At 45.0% G+C, this 20,315-nt stretch overlaps 2 protein-coding genes across 3 annotated transcripts in view; both read left to right on the forward strand.

Moving 5' to 3' along the window:
- Positions 1–14,065, forward strand: part of FAM3D (FAM3 metabolism regulating signaling molecule D) — a 58,997-nt gene extending 44,932 nt beyond the window's left edge. The window contains exon 12 of the mRNA XM_066350367.1: positions 13,967–14,065. Coding sequence (XP_066206464.1) covers positions 13,967–14,065 — 99 coding nt within the window. The remainder of the gene's footprint in view (positions 1–13,966) is intronic.
- Positions 14,066–14,138: 73 nt separating this feature from the next.
- FAM107A (family with sequence similarity 107 member A) overlaps positions 14,139–20,315 on the forward strand; it is a 63,812-nt gene continuing 57,635 nt past the window's right edge. For both annotated transcript variants that reach the window (XM_066351296.1, XM_066351303.1), the window contains exon 1: positions 14,139–14,434. In XM_066351296.1, coding sequence (XP_066207393.1) covers positions 14,312–14,434 — 123 coding nt within the window. In that variant the 5' untranslated portion in view covers positions 14,139–14,311. The remainder of the gene's footprint in view (positions 14,435–20,315) is intronic.

Here is a 20,315-nt window from a genome sequence, read left to right on the forward strand (position 1 = left end):
TTTAATTTGTCCCCCCATTTTCCTGTTTCCCTCTTATTCCTCTCATCATAACTCTTAGTCAACCAACACCTAAAAGCAAATCATTTTATTCTTGACCCAATTTTTTCCTTATTTGCTTTTTGTGGGTCCATACCCCTTTTTTTTTCTTTTTTTCTTTTTTTTTTTTTTTTTTTGCCTCTTTATTACTTCTCCCCAATTCAGGCCCTTCATTACAGGCATTGTTTGTTCTATTTAGAACAATATAATTCACAGTTCACCACCTTTTTTTTAATTTTTATTTAATTATATTTTTCTTTATTTAATTATTAATTTTGTTTAAAAAAACAACTCTTTGATTTTTTATTTTTTAACTTTTTATTATTTATTAAATCTCATTAAAACTATCAACAAAACCACCCTCAGATGCCATTAAGGAAGAAAAAATTGAGTATCATGGATACAAAAGAAAGAGAGGTAACATAGATAGATGAGGAAAAATCTATGGAGAAAAAATTTAAAATATTGGAAACCTTGGAGTTAAATGACAAAGAATTTAAAATAGAAATCCTAAAAATACTCAGAGATATACAAGAAAACACAGAAAGGCAATTTAGGAAGCTCAGAAAACAACTCAATGAACACAAAGAATATATTTCCAAGAAAATTGAAACTATAAAAACAAATCAAACAGAGATGAAAAACTTAATTCATGAGCTGAAAAATGAGGTAACAAGCTTAGCTAATAGAACAGGCCAGATAGAAGGTAGGATTAGTGAAATAGAAGACAAGCAACTTGAGGCACAACAGAGAGAAGAAGAAAGAGACTCAAAAATTAAAAAAAAAATGAGATAGCCCTACAGGAATTATCTAACTCCATCAAAAAGAATAACATAAGAATAATAGGTATATCAGAGGGAGAAGAGAGAGAAAATGGAATGGAGAACATACTCAAACAAATAATAGATGAGTACTTCCAAGCCTGTGGAAAGAACTAAAGCCTCAAATTCAAGAAGCAAACAGAACTTCGAGTTTTCTTAACCCCAACAAACCTACTCCAAGGCACATCATAATGAAATTGGCACAAACCAACGGCAAAGAAAAAATTCTCAAGGCAGCCAGGGAAAAGAAGAATACAACATATAAAGGAAAGCCCATTAGATTATCATCCAATTTCTCAACAGAAACTCTACAAGCTAGAAGAGAGTGGACCCCAATATTTAAAGTCCTGAAAGAGAGGAACTTTCAGCCACGAATACTATACCCATCAAAGCTATCCTTCAAATATGAAGGAGAAATAAAAACATTCACAGATACAGAAAAGATGAGGGAATTTATCATCAGAAAACCCCCACACCAGGAATTACTGAAGGGGGTTCTCCAATCAGATACAAAGAACAAAAAAAAAAACAGAGCCACAAGTAAAAGCTCCAAGAAGAACACAATAAAACCAAATTTAAACTGTGACAACAACAAAAAGAAAGGGGGGGAGAGGATGGAGATTAACAGTAGCAAAGGACGATGGAGTGCAAAAGTACTCACAAAATAGTGCACTACAAAGAACAGGGTAGGAACCCTTTTCATTACTTAAAGGTAACCACCATTGAAAAAACCACCACAGAAGCACATGATTTAAAAAAGATAGCAACAGAGGAAAGATGTATGGAATACAACCAAATAAAAACAAAGGATAGAAAAACGAAAGAGAAGGATCAAACAAGACACAAAACTAACAGAAAGTAATCTATAAAATGGCAGTAGAGAACTCACAAGTGTCAATAATTACACTAAATGTAAACGGATTAAACTCACCAATAAAAGGGCACAGAGTAGCAGAATGGATTAAAAAAGAAAATCCAACTGTATGCTGCCTACAAGAAACTCATCTAAGTGACAATGATAAAAACAAATTCAAAGTGAAAGGCTGGAAAACAATACTCCAAGAAAATAACATCCAAAAAAAAGCAGGCGTAGCAATACTCATATCGGATAATGCTGACTACAAAACAGCAAAAGTACTCAGAGACAAAAATGGCCATTTTATAATGGCTAAGGGGACACTGAATCAAGAAGACATAACAATTCTTAATATATATGCACCAAACCAAGGAGGACCAAAATATATAAGACAGCTACTTATTGACCTTAAAACAAAAACTGACAAAAATACAATCATACTTGGAGACCTCAATACACCGCTGATGGCTCTAGATCGGTCATCCAAACAGAGAATCAACAAAGACATAGTGGCCTTAAACAAAACACTAGAGCACCTGGATATGATAGACATCTACAGGACATTTCATCCCAAAGTGACTGAGTATACGTTTTTCTCCAGTGTACATGGATCATTCTCAAGAATTAACCATATATTGGGCCACAAAAACAACATCAGCAAATTCAGAAAAATCAAAGTTGTACCAAGCTTATTTTCTGATCATAAAGCCTTGAAACTAGAATTCAACTGCAAAAAAGAGGAAAAAATTCCCACAAAAATGTGGAAACTAAACAACATACTTTTAAAAAATGAATGGGTCAAAGAAGAAATAAGTGCAGAGATCAAAAGATATATACAGACAAATGAAAATGACAACACAACATATCAGAATCTATGGGATGCAGCAAAAGCAGTGATAAGAGGGAAGTTCATATCACTTCAGGCCTATATGAACAAACAAGAGAGAGCCCAACTGAACCACTTAACTTCACATCTTAAGAAACTGGAAAAAGAAGAACAAAGAGAACCCAAAACCAGCCAAAGAAAGTAAATAATAAAAATCAGAGCAAAATTAAAAGACATAGAGAACAGAAAAACTATAGAAAAAATAGAACAAGGAGCTGGTTCTTTGAAAAGATCAACAAAATTGACAAACCCTTGGCAAGACTCACCAAGGAAAAAAGAGAAAGAACTCATATAAACAAAATCCAAAATGAAAAAGGAGAAATCACCACGGACACCATAGATATACAAAGAATTATTGTAGAATACTATGAAAAACTTTATGCCACTAAATTCAACAACCTAGAAGAAATGGATAAATTCCTAGAACAATACAACCTTCCTAGACTGAGTCAAGACAAAGGAGAAAGCCTAAACAGACCTATTAGTAGAGAAGAAATAGAAAAAACCATTAAAAACCTCCCCAAAAATAAAAGTCCAAGCCCAGACGGCTATACTACAGCGAATTCTATCAAACATTCAAAGAAGACTTGGTTCCTATTCTACTCAAAGTCTTCCAAAAAATTGAAGAAGAAGCAATACTTCCAAACACATTTTATGAGGCCAACATAACCCTCATACCAAAACCAGGCAAGGATGGCACAAAAAAAGAAAACTACAGACCAATATCTCTAATGAATACAGATGCTAAAATACTAAACAAAATACTAGCAAATCGAATACAACAACATATTAAAAAAATAATACATTATGGTCAAGTGGGATTCATCCCAGAATCTCAAGGATGGTTCAACATATGTAAAATGGTTAACATAATACACCAAAACAACAAAACAAAGAACAAAAACCACATGATCTTATCAATAGACGCAGAAAAGGCTTTCGATAAAATACAACACAATTTTATGTTTAAGACTCTCAACAAAATGGGTATAGAAGGAAAATATCTCAACATGATAAAGGCCATATATGATAAACCATCAGCTAACATCATATTAAATGGCACTAAACTGAAGTCTTTCCCCCTTAAATCAGGAACAAGACAGGGTTGTCCACTCTCTCCACTCTTATTTAATGTGGTACTAGAGGTTCTAGCCAGAGCAATCAGACAAGACAAAGAAATAAAAGGCATCCATATCGAAAAAGAAGTCAAGATATCACTTTTTGCAGATGATATGATCCTATACATCGAAAACCCCAAAGAATCCACAAAAAGACTACTAGAAACAATAAGCCAATACAGTAAGGTCGCAGGATACAAAATCAACATACAGAAGTCAATAGCCTTTCTATATGCCAACAAAGAAACATTTGAGAACGAACTCAAAAGAATAATCCCCTTCATGATTGCAACAAAAAAATAAAATACCTAGGAATAAACATAACAAAGAATGTAAAGGACTTATATAATGAAAACTATAACCCATTGTTAAGGGAAATCAAAAAAGATATAATAAGATGGAAGAATATTCCTTGTTCTTGGTTAGGAAGAATAAATATAATCAAGATGGCTATATTACCCAAAGCAATATACAAATTTAATGCAATTCCCATCAAAATTCCAATGACATTTTTTAAAGAAATGGAGCAAAAAATCATCAGATTTATATGGAACTATAAAAAACTCCGAATAGCCAAAGCAATCCTAAAGAAAAAGAATGAAGCTGGGGGCATTACAATACCTGACTTCAAACTATATTATAGGGCCACGACAATCAAAACAGCATGTTATTGGCAGAAAAATAGACACTCAGACCAATGGAACAGAATAGAGAACCCAGAAATAAAACCACATATATATAGTCAAATAATATTTGATAAAGGGGCCAACAACACACAATGGAGAAAAGAAAGCCTCTTAAATAAATGGTGCTGGGAAAACTGGAAAGCCACATGCAAAAGAATGAAACTGGACTACAGTTTGTCCCCCTGTACTAAAATTAACTCAAAATGGATCAAAGATCTAAACATAAGACCTGAAACAATTAAGTACATAGAAGAAGACATAGGTACTCAACTCATGGACCTGGGTTTTAAAGAGCATTTTATGAATTTGACTCCTAAGGCAAGAGAAGTGAAGGCAAAAATTAATGAATGGGACTACATCAGACTAAGAAGTTTTTGCTCAGCAAGAGAAACTGATAACAAAATAAACAGACAGCCAACTAAATGGGAAATGATATTTTCAAACAACAGCTCAGATAAGGGCCTAATATCCAAAATATACAAAGAACTCATAAAACTCAACAACAAACAAACAAACAATTTGATAAAAAAATGGGAAGAGGACATGAACAGACACTTCTCCCAGGAGGAAGTAGAAATGGCCAACAGATATATGAAAAGATGCTCATCTTCTTTAGTTATTAGAGAAATGCAAATCAAAACTGCAATGAGATACCACCTCACACCTGTTAGATTAGCTTTTATCAACAAGACAGGTAATAGCAAATGTTGGAGAGGCTGTGGAGGAAAAGGAACCCTCATTCACTGTTGGTGGGACTGTAAAGTAGTACAACCATTATGGAAGAAAGTATAGTGGTTCCTCAAAACACTGCAAATAGAACTACCTTATGACCCAGCAATCCTTCTATTGGGTATATACCTCAAAAACTCAGAAACATTGATACGTAAAGACACATGCAGCCCCATGTTTATTGCAGCATTGTTCACAGTGGCCAGGACATGGAAACAACCAAAAAGCCCGTCAATAGATGACTGGATAAAGAAGATGTGGCACATATACACTATGGAATACTACTCAGCCATAAGAAATGATGACATCGGATCATTTACAGCAAAATGATGGGATCTTGATAACATTATACGAAGTGAAATAAGTAAATCAGAAAAAAACAGGAACTGCATTATTCCATACGTAGGTGGGACATAAAAGTGAAACTAAGAGACATTGATAAGAGTGTGGTGGTTATGGGGGGAGGGGGAGAGGGAAAGGGAAAGGGGGAGGGGGAGGGGCACAAAGAAAACTAGATAGAAGGTGACAGAGGACAATCTGACTTTGGGTGATGGGTATGCAACATAATTAAACGACAAGATAACCTGGACATGTTATCTTTGAATATATGTATCCTGATTTATTGATGTCGCCCATTAAAAAAATAAAATTATTTTAAAAAATAGAAGACTGGATAAAGAAGATGTGGCACATATACACTATGGTATACTACTCGGCCATAAGAAATGATGACATCGGATTATTTACAACAAAATGGTGGGATCTTGATAACATTATACGGAGTGAAATAAGTAAATCAGAAAAAAACAAGAACTGCATAATTCCATACATTGGTGAGACATAAAAATGAGACCAAAAGACATGGACAAGAGTGTGGTGGTAATGGGGGGGTGGGGAGGGAAGGAGGGAGGGGGAGAGGCACAAAGAAAACTAGATAGAAGGTGACGGAGGACAATCTGACTTTGGGCGATGGGTATGCAACGCAACTGAATGACAAGATAACCTGGACATGTTTTCTTTGAATATATGTACCTTGATTTCCTGATGTCACCCCATTAAAATTAATAAAAATTTATTTATTAAAAAAAAAATCTGACTATGTAACCAAGTGGGGCACTTAGATTCGTCTGAGTCTCCTGCTTGAAAAACACTTAAGTGTATTTTCTCTTTTCTAATAAACTGCTGCCCACTTTGCTAAAAAAAAAAAAAAAAAACCCTGATGGAACAGCTCTGAGCAGGCTTGGCTGAGGAAAGAGCCAGCCAGCCACCTGCCAGTTCCATAGCCCCTCTCCCCCACCCACTTGTAGTTCCTGCTCAGGGATGAAAAGAGAGGAGTTGCTGGCATCCTCAGCTGACCATCAGTGTAATGCTTGGCAGCTTCCAGATTTGCTCCATTCTTCCTATTTTTTACCAAGTGGCCAGGCCCTCTACCCACACTGGACAGTAGGTACTAGCCCCAATGCCTGCCTTCCCAATCCCCAGGACTAATTTTTTTGGTTTTTTAGATTTTTTTTATTCACTTTTAGAGAGAGAGGAGAGAGAGAGACAGACAGAAGGGGGAGGAGCAGGAAGCATCAACTCCAACATCTGCCTTGACCAGGCAAGTCCAGGGTTTCGAACCAGTGACCTCAGCATTCCAGGTCGACGCTTTATTAACTGCGCCACCACAGGTCAGGTCAACCCAACCCCCCAGGACTAATTAAGTAAAGCTGTGGGGTGGGGGACTTCCACAGGCTGTGGACCCTGCCAAGCCACTCCTTTTCTCTCGGCTGACTCACTCCCGTTGTCACCAGTAGCTGCCTGCCACCAGCTGTGTGGCTGCACAGAGGCTGGCGGCCTGGCTCTGCACGCTGGCTCTGCCACTTGCTAGCTGGGTAAGCAGCCATCTCACCTCTCTGAGCCATAGTTCCCCAGTGAACAGGAGATTATATCAGTTTCTCACAGGCTCATCTACATTAAATATTACAAAATAGCCACATCACCCAAAGTTAGAAGGGAAATAAATAAATAGAAAACATCTGACCAGATACCCACTCTGGAATGAAGGTGGCAGAAAGTTCCCATTATTACCACAAACTACCTCTGTGTGTTTAAATACTTTTCTTTATAACAAGCAAAAACACCTTATGAAATTGAAAGAAAACCAGTAAGGATTACTAACATGAGTTCATGGCCAGAACCTAGGCTAAGCTCTTGGCAGTGGTGCTACTTGGACCCGTGTTGTTTTTTTTGTTGTTGTTGTTTTTAATATATTTTTAAGACTGTATTTATTCATTTTAGAGAGAGAGAGAAAAGGGAGGAGGAGCAGACATATGTGCCTTGACCGGACAAGCCTAGGGTTTCGAACCAACAACCTCAGTGTTCCAGGTCAAAGCTTTATCCACTGTGCCACCACAGGTCAGGCCATGTTTTACTGAGTTCATCTGCCTGCCTGCACATCCTGGCCCGGGGAAATGCAGGAGCAGAAGTTTGCTGTTTAGAGAGAAAAACAGTTTAATATTCAATTGGCCGATGTGGACACAGGGAGCTTATGCTCTAACCCTGACTTCCTGATGGCATGTAGTTTACAGATTCTAGATGGCAAAATCACAGGGCACCATGGGCTAGGGGTTCAAAGTCATGCTGGGAGCTGACTGGTCAGAGGTGAAGTGAGGGTAATGAATCATTTCTTTAGGTCTGGAGGACAGTTCTGAGGTCTTTTCCAATATCCCTCTATCCGGTCCCATGGAAAAGTAGCCAGGTGGTCATTCTACCTTAGGGCTCAGGAGCTGAGACATAACTTAGGTCAAGATGTTATCTTTAGCCTATCAGAGGTCCAGACCTGTGACCATTTGTCAGGGCCGAGCTACTGTCTTCTGCTTCCTCGGGGGTTGCTGTTTATCCAGGGGATAGGCTGGATCTCTGAAGGATACACACACACACACACACACAGTGATGATAATGACTTTTAGAGCTAGTTTTTAAAACTAAATTTAATCAAAGTTTTAGGAACCCTCACTTTCAGTGGCCACTATTTTAAAAAGACATGGTGGCCAGCTGGTTGTAAAAGAAGACACAGGTACTTCCCTGGAAGCTTCATTGCACAACACTTTACAGAGGACTGAGAAAATGTCAATGGGCTGAACCAGAGATGTGGGGAAAGGGTCTCCTGGAGACTGGAGAGCTTGCAAAGGCAGCTTTTGCTAGACTGTTTAATCTTCACTCTGGAGAACAGCCCTGGGGCTACTTGAACCTTCTTTGCTCACAGATGCACAGAGAGCAGCCAGCAAGTGCCAGTTTGAGTGACACCAGGGTGATCCATAGCTAATGATCTCCTGGCTGGGACTGTGAAAGCCCAGTTCCCTGATGGGACAGGACAAACAAGAGGTGTGACTTACACTGCACAGTTGTTCCTCATGGGATCAAACTGAAGCCAGGACTTTGCCTGAAAGCTTTGCTTGGTTCCTTCCCCTTCCCATCCTGCTGTCCCCTCCCTTACCCTCACCCCCCAGGGGCCAGTCCTTAATAAAGCACCCTCCCAAGAATCCTCTCCCAAAGTCGGCTTCTATGGGGCCCATCATGAGAGAAACAGTGAGCATTGCCCCTGAATAGGGCTGGGCCCAGACCTGGGTGAGGAGACAAGACCACTAGTCTGCAGGGATTTTTGTCATTAAAAGATCAGTTCTCGATGAGGACAAGCTCAGACTGAGGAGGTTGCACTTCCCACAGAGCCTGGGTGAGAGGCCTCTTGTTACTGCTTGCTGGGGAACATGAGGCTAAGACTACGCATCAAGTGCCTCCCCTTCCCCTCCTGACCAAGGGCTGGTCTCAGTGGCTCTTCCTGCAGATGAGGTTATGGAAAGGAGCCTAACAGACCATCAGCCATACCACCAAAGCCCACCAAGGCAGAATTCTAGAGCCAGCCCCCACTACCCCTGGGGTGGACATCACAAAGTGGCCAATGTCTGTCAAATTCTCAACATCATTTGATTGATTAATTTTAGAGAGGAAGACAGGAACATCAATCTGTTCCTGTCTGTGTCCAAACCAGGCATTGAACTAGCAACCCTTGCACTTTGGAACAAATGCTCTAACCAACAAGTTATCCAGCCAGGGTCAATATCATTTTTAGGGCACTCTAAGACCTCTAGTCAGCAAGTCAGAGTGCAAGAAGATAGCTCTAGAGCCTGACCACAGAGAATAGAGCATTGACCTGGGATGCTGAGGTCCCCAATTCAAAACCCCAAGGTCACCGGCTTGAGTGTGGGGGTCTCCAGCTTGCGTACAGGATCATCAACATGATCCCAAGGTTGCTGGCTTGAGCAAGAAGTCACTGGATCGGCTCGAGCCCCACCCTCCACCCCATCAAGGCACATATGAGAAGTAATCAATGAACAATTAAAGTGACTCAACTATGAGTTATTTCTCATCCCTCTCCCTTCCTGTCTGTCTGTCCCTGTCTGTTCCTCCTCCTCTCTCTCTCAAAAGAGAGAGAGAGAGAAAGAGAGAAAATGGCTGCATAAAGTTGTCTATATCATTGAGTCTATTACCCATTAAGAGCCAGTTTCCTCGCTCGACAGTTGTTACTCACCTGCAATGTGTCAGCAAGTAGGTAAGCACTGGAAATACTGCAGTGAAGAAAAGCAGGTGCAGTCCCTGCTCACAGTCTGGGGTGGGGGGTGGCGCACATCAAGAAGCAACATGGCTTGATAAGGGCTTGTTGGGGTAAAGACTGCAGAATCAGGGAAGGCACCCTTGGGAGTGCACAGGCGTTTGCCAGGCAGAGGGAAGAAGGAGTGTGCCAGTCACGGGAACAGCACAGACAAGGCCTGGAAGAGCAGAGGGCAGGTGATAGAGGCTGAGTGGGCAGGAGTGAGAACCTGAAACGCCTGTGGGCTGGTCAAAGGGGCTTGGACTTTGTCCAAAGGCCACAGGGACACACAGAGATTTAAGCTGGTGAATGGCATGATCAGATTTGCAGTTAAAAAAAAATTCCTCTTGGCTGCTGTGTGAAGAAGGCAGTAGAGGCAAGAAGACTGGGAGGAGGCTGGCCTGACCCAGGGAGAGAGGGTAGTGGCAGGGACCAGGAGATGCCACGGGGATGGAGAAAAGGGGACCAGTCCTGGAGATATTCAAGAAGTAAACTGGGCCTGACCTGTGGTGGCACAGTGGATAAAGCATCATCCTGGAACACTGAGGTCGCCGGTTCAAAACCCTGGGTTTACCTGGTCAAGGCACATATGGGAGTTGATGTTTCCTGCTCCTCCCTCCTTCTCTCTCTCTCTCTCTCCCTCTTTCCCTTTCTCTATCTCTCTCTCCCCTCTGAAAATTGAATAAAATCTTTAAAAAAAAAAAAAAGAAGTAAACTGGACAAGACCTGGGGACCGATTTTCTCATCATTGGGGTAGACAAGCCTACAGGAATCTTTGCAAGCTACTCATGGCCTCAGAGTTTGGGTCTGATATTTCCCTCCCCTCCCCTGGTCAACATGCCTGTCCTACCTCCTGTGGAGGTGAGGACGGGCAATGACGGGGAATGCATTGCTGTTCCCTCAGTCACAGCAAGCTCTTTCCAGCAGCTGTAATTCTAGTCCTTGCCAGTAGGTGGGAGCCCAAGATAGAAAGGAAAGGGTGGCAAGTTTCCCCGTGTCACCCAATGCTTGGGAAAGTTGTTGTGCTTAACGTATGCCCTTGGACTTGCCAATGGGCAGCGCACTTACCATCACTGTTACTAACACCATCATAACAGCAGCACCTAAGGACAGTCCATGCAGTTTTATATGAATTACCTCATTTCATCCTCACAACCCCATAGGTAGGGGCTATTATTATCCCTTTTTACACATGAAGAAAATGAGACTCAGAGAGGTCAAGTGACTTGCCAAAGTCACACAGCTAAGGAGCCTCAGAATAAGGACTGGAATCCCAGGCAATGTCTGTCATTATAGAAAGCAGACTTTTCAGAAACATTTACCCTAAAATTATCCTGAGGTAAACAGTGACCACCCCCCATACTTTCTCCTTCTCCCTCTTCCCCTTCTTCTTTTCTTCCCCCTTCTTCCTCCTCTCCTCCCCCTCCCCTTTCTTCTCTTCTTCCTGAACGCTTCTGAATACATTTGAAAATTACTCAGAACCTCTGAATCAATGTTCTCAGTATCCAGCATCATTGCTTTAGGTGAATGGAGAGGGAGTGAGTTTGAGAGATTTGGAACTCCTATTCAAAACCCTCCCACATTTTTAAGGTTACTTCCTTCTCCAAGGTTATGGGTCAAGAAGGAGCAAATATATCCTCATTTTGCAGAGGGAGGAAAAAAAGGCTAAGATCTATGCCGAGGGCACACAGTAAGCTAGACCTAGAACGCCTGACCCTTGACCCCTCACCACCACCTTTCACTTCATAAATCATTGAGTCTATATTCCAAGCACCTCCTCCATGCCAGGCCCTAGGCTAGGCTCCAAGACCACCACCCACATTTTTCCTGCCCATGGCATGCTGTCTGAATGCTGTATTTCAGACCTACATCTTGCCAAGAACCAGGCTTCAAATTCTCAGCCAGTCAAGGCTCTCAGTCATCCAGGCTTTCGGTACTGCTCATTAGTCATAATTCAGCAGGAATCCAATCAGATGGGGGGGTATTAATAAATGTGTAAAATTCCTTTTATCTCCTCCAATCCCACCAAGAGCCAAACTTGTGGATACTTTTGGGATGGCTCCCTAAGAAGTTTGATCTTCGGGATTGACTTATGGCAATTTTACTGCTCTGGATGACAGCCCATTTAGTCATTGCTTTTTACAACTTGGGGAACACTCTTCTTACTACAGGAAATCAGAAGCTGTGCCCCAACCATGACTGGAACAAAAAGAAAAGGCACAGGAAACTGCAACGGCAGGGGCTGGACCCAGGAGAAGGGGTAAAAGGAAGTAGCCACATCTTTGTTTGGCTGGAAGGGGCCTGGGTGTTGAAAGAAATACAGCAACAACAATAACAGCAGTATTAATAATTGCAGTGCAGGGAGCACTTGTGAGTCAGGGCTGTGTTAAGCACTCTACATACTTAGACTGTTTAAATCCTCAATCATTTTTTCATCCATTCCACAATGTTCACTGAGTCACTGCCATGTGCCAAGCACTATTCTTGACCCAGGGGTAACCTGGTGAACAAAACAGATCAGGTCCTGGCCCTGGCCAGTTGGCTCAGTGGTAGAGTGTCGGCCTGGCGTGCAGAAGTCCCGGGTTCAATTCCCGGCCAGGGCACACAGGAGAGGTGCCCATTTGCTTCTCCACCCCTCCCCCTCTCCTTCCTCTCTGTCTCTCTCTTCCCCTCCCGCAGCAAGGCTCCATTGGAGCAAAGATGGCCCGGGCGCTGGGGATGGCTCCTTGGCCTCTGCCCCAGGTGCTAGAGTGGCTCTGGTCGCAACAGAGCGACGCCCTGGAGGGGCAGAGCATCGCCCCCTGGTGGGCATGCCAGGTGGATCCCGGTCGGGCGCATGCGGGAGTCTGTCTGACTGTCTCTCCCCGTTTCCAGCTTCAGAAAAAAAAGAAAAAGAAAAAAACAGATCAGGTCCTGGTCTTTGTGGAGCTGCCATTATAGGTGGGCAGACAAACAGTAAACACAGAAGTGATATCATTTTAGTTGCTGATTAATGCTATGAAAAAATAATAGACAGAAAGCCTGGGAAGCTGTTTTGAGGGGGTCAGGGAAAGCTCTGAGGAGGTGATCATTGAGCCTGAAAGACAGAAAGTAAAGAATGATGCAATTTTTAAAAATGGAGTTGAGGGAGAAAGTTGGGAAATATTCTGGGCAGAGAGAGTAATAAGTACAAAGAGTCATACCAGCAACTGTTAGGGAGAGTGGGAGGAGGGAAGTGAAGTCCGAGGAGCAAGCAAGGTTGATAGGTTACGTGTGCACCCCAATCATCTTGTAAACCATGGTGGATGTCATGCCATGGGCAAAGCTGGATCTAGTATGCCTAATCCTTGACTCTTTACCACCAACCGCCATTTCATAAACCATCTGTCTCCACCTCCTTTGAGCAAGGTACTGTGCTGGAAGGAAGAGAAGGGTGACAAGTCTTTCCCCATTCACCCAGTTCTTGGGAAAGGTGTTCTGCTTGATGAATTGGCTACCTGGGACTTACCAGTGGGCAGAGGATTTATCAACAATACTGCTAACAGCATCATAACAGAAGCACCTAACTTCTGTGGAGAACTGCTGTTGTCCAAAGATGCTCTGTGCAGAGTTTTACATGAATGACTTCATTCCATCCTCAGCCCTGTGGGGTGGCACCACTGCTATCCCCCTTTGGTCAAGAGGAAGATCACAAAGTGGAATGACATGACCTGATTTATGCTTTAACAAAACATTGGCTTCAGCCACCCACACCCTCCCCTTTCAGCCCTTGGAGCAAACCTGTACAGTGAGATTATCCGACCCCACACACAGATGAAGAAACTAGGCTTACAAAAGTTAAGTCATGTGCCCTGGGTCACACAGCTGAAAAACAGAGCTATGACCAATGAGATTCCAGCCTTAATCTTGGCCCATGTTGGCAACAAAAAGAATGAAGGGGCTGGCAAGTGAGGAGGAGGGGACCGTCAGGGGGTACTTTGAGAACTTGGCCCTGGCCTGGAATCTGGCCTCCAGACTTTTTCCTGGCCCGAGCTCAGCCCACAGCCCTGCATCCTCCAGCCCTCACTGCTGTCCCTGAATGGAGGATTCTGCTGTCAGAGCCTGTGCTCAGGGAGGGCTCCAACTATAAGTGTCCTCAAAGATCTGTCATTAATGGGCCTCTCCAGCCTGAAGTTTATCCCCACGCAAACCCACCCGAGCCCCATGCCCTGGCCACCCTGCGCAGCCTCCACTATCTGGGCCCCATCTGCTGAGCAGTGCCCAGGATAGCAAGAAGGCCAAGTCCTGCCTGCTGGGCCGGCCAGATGTCACCCGCTGTGCCTGAGCTGCCAGCCAGCAGCACAGTCAGAGGACTGCTTTGCTTCTCCACAGCCCCAGCTGCCTCAGTTTCCCTTCCCCAGAGAGAGGCAGTGGTCTAGGAGGTGACCCCAGAGGGCGTGTGGGTCATGTGGCGCCACCAGGCCCTTCAGTAGGGATCAATCGCCCTAAGCCTGTCTGAGGAGCCCCAGGCTGTGCAGCAGCAGTGAAAGCTGCCTTTGTGCCCAAGGAGAATGAGCCGTGAAAGGACGGGATGCCCTGGCCCAGGCCCTGGCTCCTGAGCTCAGCACCAGCAGGGAGGACCCCAGCCTGGCCCCCGAGGCCCACCCAGGCCTGGTACCCACTTCGTGCCATGGGAACCACCCAGGGGAAGAAGGTAGGAGCCCCCGAGGGTCCTGTTGGGGCCCTGGACATGGGAAGGGAGACTGGCTGTGCCGGGGTTGGGGGAAGGGCTCACACACACACCCACCCACCAGCTGCTTGGAGCCTCAGTCAGGCACTGCCCACCAGTCTCCTCCACCGAGCTCACAGCCGAGATGTGCATCTAGAAACCTGGCCAGGGCTCAGGGCAATGCCGGTGACTGATCTTCCCATCTCCGGAACAGCCAGGGGCTGCCCGTCTCACAGTAGCCCTCTCCTACATACATGCTCTCTCCTTCCCTGCACACAGGCACCCTGACCAGCCCTCCCCGTGTCCCAGGGTAGTGTCGGCACAGGTGGATGTGGGGGCAAGATTAAAATATAAGGATCGTGATAATTAAGTTGGGTAACCGATTGTTACCAGATATAGGCCCGGGGGTAAGTTACTGAAGCTTTCTGCCACTCATTTCCTTGTCTGTTAAATGGGAACAATAGTAGTCACTATCTCAGAGGCTCATAGTGAGAATTAAATAAATTAAAATATGTAAAGTGTTTGCAACAGCACTTGGAACATAGTGGGCTATGTGTAAATTGAACTCTGTTATTATTAGAATGCTTTTCATATTATCATCTAGAACCTTCTGAATCTGGACTCCCAGTTGGGGGTTGTAGACAGCATAGCCAGCGCTGCGTTTCTGAACATGCAGTCTGTGGATGCCCCGCGCCAGCATTCAAGATGGCGTGTGGAAGGGGGCCAATTAAAAGGTCACCTTCTCAAGATCCACTCAGACGTCCTAGATCAGAGCCTCTAGGAATCTGAAATTATTCACCAGCTCTCCAGGGTGGCCCCACAGCCCACATTGGTCCAGGGCCCTGAGCCCAGCGGTGTGGGCAGGCTGCCTGGGTCCCGGCTCCTCCACCCATCGACCCTCTGAATCTCAGCTCCAGGTCTGTACAGTGGGCTGCTACCCATGCTGGGGGCACTCAGTGAGATGATGCCTGTGAACGGCTGAACACACTGCCTGACACACAGAGGTCTCAATAAACAGGAGCTCCGATCTTCAAACAACTATGACGACCCAGTACATTAAAGTTAGGGAGCAGCTAGTGCCAGGGATGGGACTGTTCTTCTTGAGTACAAACTTTCTGCCAACCCTGTGCATCCCACATTTTTTTTAAAACTTAAGGCAAAACACATCGTGGACCCCATGAAGGAAGTTCTCTGGACCTCAGTGTCCCCATTTGCAAAATGAGGGTGGTGGCCCAGACAGCACCTAGGAGCCTCCTAGTTCTGGTCTCTGTTCCTGCTCCCTCAGCAGCCCCCAAATTCATTTTCTTAAAAACTTAATGCCTTAGCACTGTCACTTCCCCTGTCACAGTGCTCAGCCCTGCCTACAGGGTCAGTGTGGGTCACCTGCAGTCCAGGCTGGTTGATTATTTGACTCAGGGTGTCCCAGAACTGCCCTCCCAGCCATGCGCCAACCCTGGCTCCAAACAATCTGCTCTTCCTGCTCCTTCCCTCTCCCATGGGAGAGTGAGCTCAGTCTCTAGAACTCATCTCTACCAAACATGAATGTGGGGAGAAAGTCACCTTGGAGAGCAGCTTCTTAGGGCCAGAAGAGCCCTCACCAAGGTCTGACCCACAATAGCAGAATGTGTCTTGTGTACTGCCTCTCCTGTTTCCCTCACCCATGTAAACATCACAGATCAACCCCTGCACCCTTTCCCGCTGAGTCTAGACAGGCTCAGAGTCCTTCTCAGCACAGAACCCCCAGACTTCCCCACCAGGGCAAGGACTAGCCCCCAGGTTGAAAGCTTTGCCTATCCTGGGCCCAGTCCTTCCCTCCGCCTTCAGGGAAAAGCCCTCCCAGGGAGGAGGCAGCAGGGCACAGAGACGAGAACATGGGCTTAGAGTCAAACAGGCCTGGGTCAGTGTTATCTTTCCCTGAATTTGATCCTCTCACTGTGCATCCTCTGTTGAGCTCACAACTGTTCCTTTGAGCTATGAGGGCACCCATAGTACCCCAAATGGCAGATGAAAAGGCTGAGACCCAGCAAATGTGACAGGCTTGGCTGTGTTGAACAGAATCATTTATTCCCCTCGTAGCTTGTCTTATAAAGGTCACTCTACTGTCCTCAGACCCATTCCCACAGCTACAGCTTAATCATAGTCACAAAATAAAAGCTTTGGAATACCTTTGGCGATAGGGTCCAATCCCCTCCGCATTATATAGCTAGGAAGACTGAGGCTTGGGGAGGGGATGGACTTGCCCAGGGCCATGCAGCCAGGGTGAGGGCACAAGGAAGGCAGGAGTCTCCTTCTCAGCACCTTGAGGCAGGACAAAACTGCCCCTTGGAGATGACTCCTGCCTACTAAAGCACTCTCTCCTGGTACATAATTCTGGCAACCGAACCTTCATTTGCTTTTGCACCCATCTCCCATGGAAAATATTCACTGGGTTCATGCTGTCCCGTATTGAGAACTGAGCCAGGAGTGGAAAGCATGGGCCCTGCCCTCACGACCTTCCCTATTGGTTGGAGAGACTAAACACAAGCAAATAATGACGGTGACAGTGGAGATAGGGTGTCTGGTTAGATGAGCATCAGAACCACATGTAGCTCTGCGGTGTAGGGACTAGGTGTGAGAACAGCTGTGGAAATTCCCTAACTCAGATGTGGTTTGATTTAGAATGTTGTCTGCTACAAGAGAGGAAACCTCAGCTCTAGCTAGATTAAACAAGAAGAAAATACATTGGGGTCTAAGTAAAAGTCCAATGGCTCAATAATGTCTCCAGGACTTTTCCCAGAAGCCCCCAGCCAAGGTTCATTGCCTCAAATTGAGTCATGCTGTCATTCATGACTTGTCCCCTGTGGCACTGGCTTTACCTGGAATCCTGAACCTATCACCAGCAAAGGAAGAAAGTGGGACCATGGGACCAGAGCTTACCTTGAAGCTGGAGATCAGCTCCCCAGTGGCAGACCTACTGCTCAATGGAAGGGGGTAGGGTGGATGCTGGACATAATCATAATGCCCCAACCTGCAGGAGGGGAGTAATATCTCCAACCATGGTGTGAACAGAGGGAATGGAAAGAACTTGGAAAGTTCAAAGGTATGACATAAAGAGTACTATACCAGAAGTCAAAACAGAGACAGTGTTGCTTCTATTCATCCTCTTGAACTTCCCTTGGACCTGACATTTTTTTAATATGCAAAGTTTATCCCCTGGCCACTATCAGGATGTTTGCAAGGATTAAATGAAAGTATTTTCAACACATGGAAACAATATCTCTGTTTTGAAATATTTCGGAAGCTGTAAACATTGCCCAGTTGGGCACGTGTTGAGACTAGAGAGAAGAGTACAGTCACTGTGTCCTGGATAGAGCTTTTGTTTTAAGCTGGTGCCTCTCAGAGCATGGCCAGAACTGTTTGGGCAGCAAAGGGTCTAGGAAAAGCAACTCTATATGGGCTTCAGACACCAGCTGAACATTCACAGAGAACACAGGGTCTGTAGGCTTGGTCCCCAGACCTCCATTTAGCAATCAATGTTTCTCTCCCAGAAGCGGACAAGTCCACAAGCTTCCATAGGCTATTCCTACACAAGGTCAGTGCCCTGGGCCAGGATCTGAATTCCACCCTTAAAGAGGCTGATACTAAAAAAGATATTAAAATATATATATATTACTGATAACAGTATATATGCATTCAGCTTTTGCGCTTATTCTCAGATTGCATCTTCCAACAGCTCTTGGAGGTGGGTACATTTGTTACTCAAACAATCTGAGGCATGGAGAGATTGCTCAAGAGGCTCAGGGTCTCCCAGCTAGAAAGTGATGAAGTGGAAGCAGGCAGTCTAAAGAGCCCAACCTCTTAGCCAATGGATTTCAGTGCAGACACTCATGAGAGTGGGCTCTTGAGCAAGCAGAACAGTGTTGAAATTCCACCTGGAACCCCTATTGGGGCAACTTGTCAAACTTCTCTGAGATTTAGTTTTCACATCCGTCAAGTGGGATGATGATTTCACCTGCCACACTAGGGTGAGTTGAGGAGTCTGGCACACACCAGGTGCTCAGGGAACAGCGTGTGAAACTGTTATTACTACTCTAGAAGCTGAAGATGGTGCTTCAGCAGAAAGGGGCCAGGCATGCCCCCAAGTCCACAGTGTAACCCTTGAAGGCTTAGACACTTAGCATTCTCTAAAACATTCTGCCAAACTCAACACCATTCAGTTTTTTACTTCCCAGAACAAATCCTGTGTTCTTGATGTTTGCCAAGTTCATCACTTCACATTCATCTTCATTAGAAGAACATTTCCTTGGCTAAAACAAATGGGAAAAAATATGGGAGATATGGCTAAATTTGATGAATGGACTGGAAGGGAGTGTTTGTTCTTACAGAGCCCAGAAGGCACACACGTGGCGGGGTCCACCGACTCCCAGAACAATTATCCTGGTTGATGATGGATGGTTTCCGCAGCTGGTACCCAGCTCAATGGGGCTTGAGGACCTCATTGGGAGGCTCTTCCTGTCCAGGCCATACCATGGCCCCCACTGTGCCCACCACCTCACTCTGCTTCTCTAAGGGAAACTGGGCCAACCACCCCACTCCTCATGGGGAGTCCACAGCTGGGTTCACAAAGGGCTCAGAATGGGAGAGTGGGGGGTAAAAGGATAAGGTTGTCAGGAGCCCACGGGGAGCGAGGGAGTGAGAGAACAACCTATCCTCATCCCCAACAAAGCAGAGCTCAAGCTCCTCACTGAGCCTCGTCTTCCAGAATCACTCCAGCCTCCCAGCCTTTACTCACTGCAGGTGCCCCCTGGACTGCCCTCCCAACACCTATCCACAATCCAGCTGTCTCTAAGTTCCGGGCCCAGCTCCCACCCACCTGCTCTTGTAAGTGTTCTTGGACCAGTGTGTAACTGCACACCTGACAGATATTTTATCACAGGGTGTGAGGGAAGATGAGGAGGGGGAGGGATGCCACCTATTGAGCACCGCCCCCCCTTGGCAGACACTATGCTGGGTGCTTTCCACTCTTTCCCTCCTCCCCCCCCCCGCAAGGTGGGGCTGCCACGCCCACATCATGGATGCACAGCACTCTGGATAGGCTCCTCTATCCTTCCTGCCTGCTCTGGGCCTTGTGCAGGTCCTGAGGCCCATGCCCTGCCTGACACTGAGCTACACACTCCACTCACTTTCCTGATATTCTTGCAAATGCCCCATGAGGAGGCTACTGTTCTTATCCCCATTTTTTAAACCAGGACACTGAGGCTCAACGGTCACCAGCAAGGAAGTGTCAGGGCCAGGTTTTCACTGACATCTTCCCAGTGGACACTCACTGAGGCCAGGCACATTGTATCCTTATCCCAAATACCCCCACCACCCTACAACCCCATTACACAGATGAGAAAACTGAGACCCCAGCATCAGGTTCAGGTTCTTTGGAAAGCACACAGGCCAGGGAAGAGGAGGCCTTGTCAAATTGAGGCTCTGGCATTCACTCGCTGGGTGATGCCCAAGCCTCTCTTTCTCGTCTGTAAAATAGGGATGAAAAAAATAAGGGATGAAAAGAGCACCGACTCTGGTGCTGTGGTGTAAGTGAGGAGGTACCTGAAGCACCTTGGCCACCTTCCTTTCTCTTTGGGTCTCAGTTTCTCCATATGGGAACTGAGGGCTTGAATTGAATTATTCCCACTGCCCCTCTCAACCATGGTAAAAATGACAAACTCCAATTAATTTTTGGATGGGAGTGGGCACCTTTCCAGACCTTTAAGCTGCAGCTCAGAGATGGAGCCCATGGCACTGACTTTACCACTTTGTCCTTACTTAGCAGGACCCAAAGCAAAATGAAAATACAGGGCCCCTTATTCAAAAATTATTACAAATCATAAGACAAGGA

Source organism: Saccopteryx leptura, chromosome 10, assembly GCF_036850995.1.
Source record: "Saccopteryx leptura isolate mSacLep1 chromosome 10, mSacLep1_pri_phased_curated, whole genome shotgun sequence".
Taxonomy (NCBI): Eukaryota; Metazoa; Chordata; class Mammalia; order Chiroptera; family Emballonuridae; genus Saccopteryx; species Saccopteryx leptura.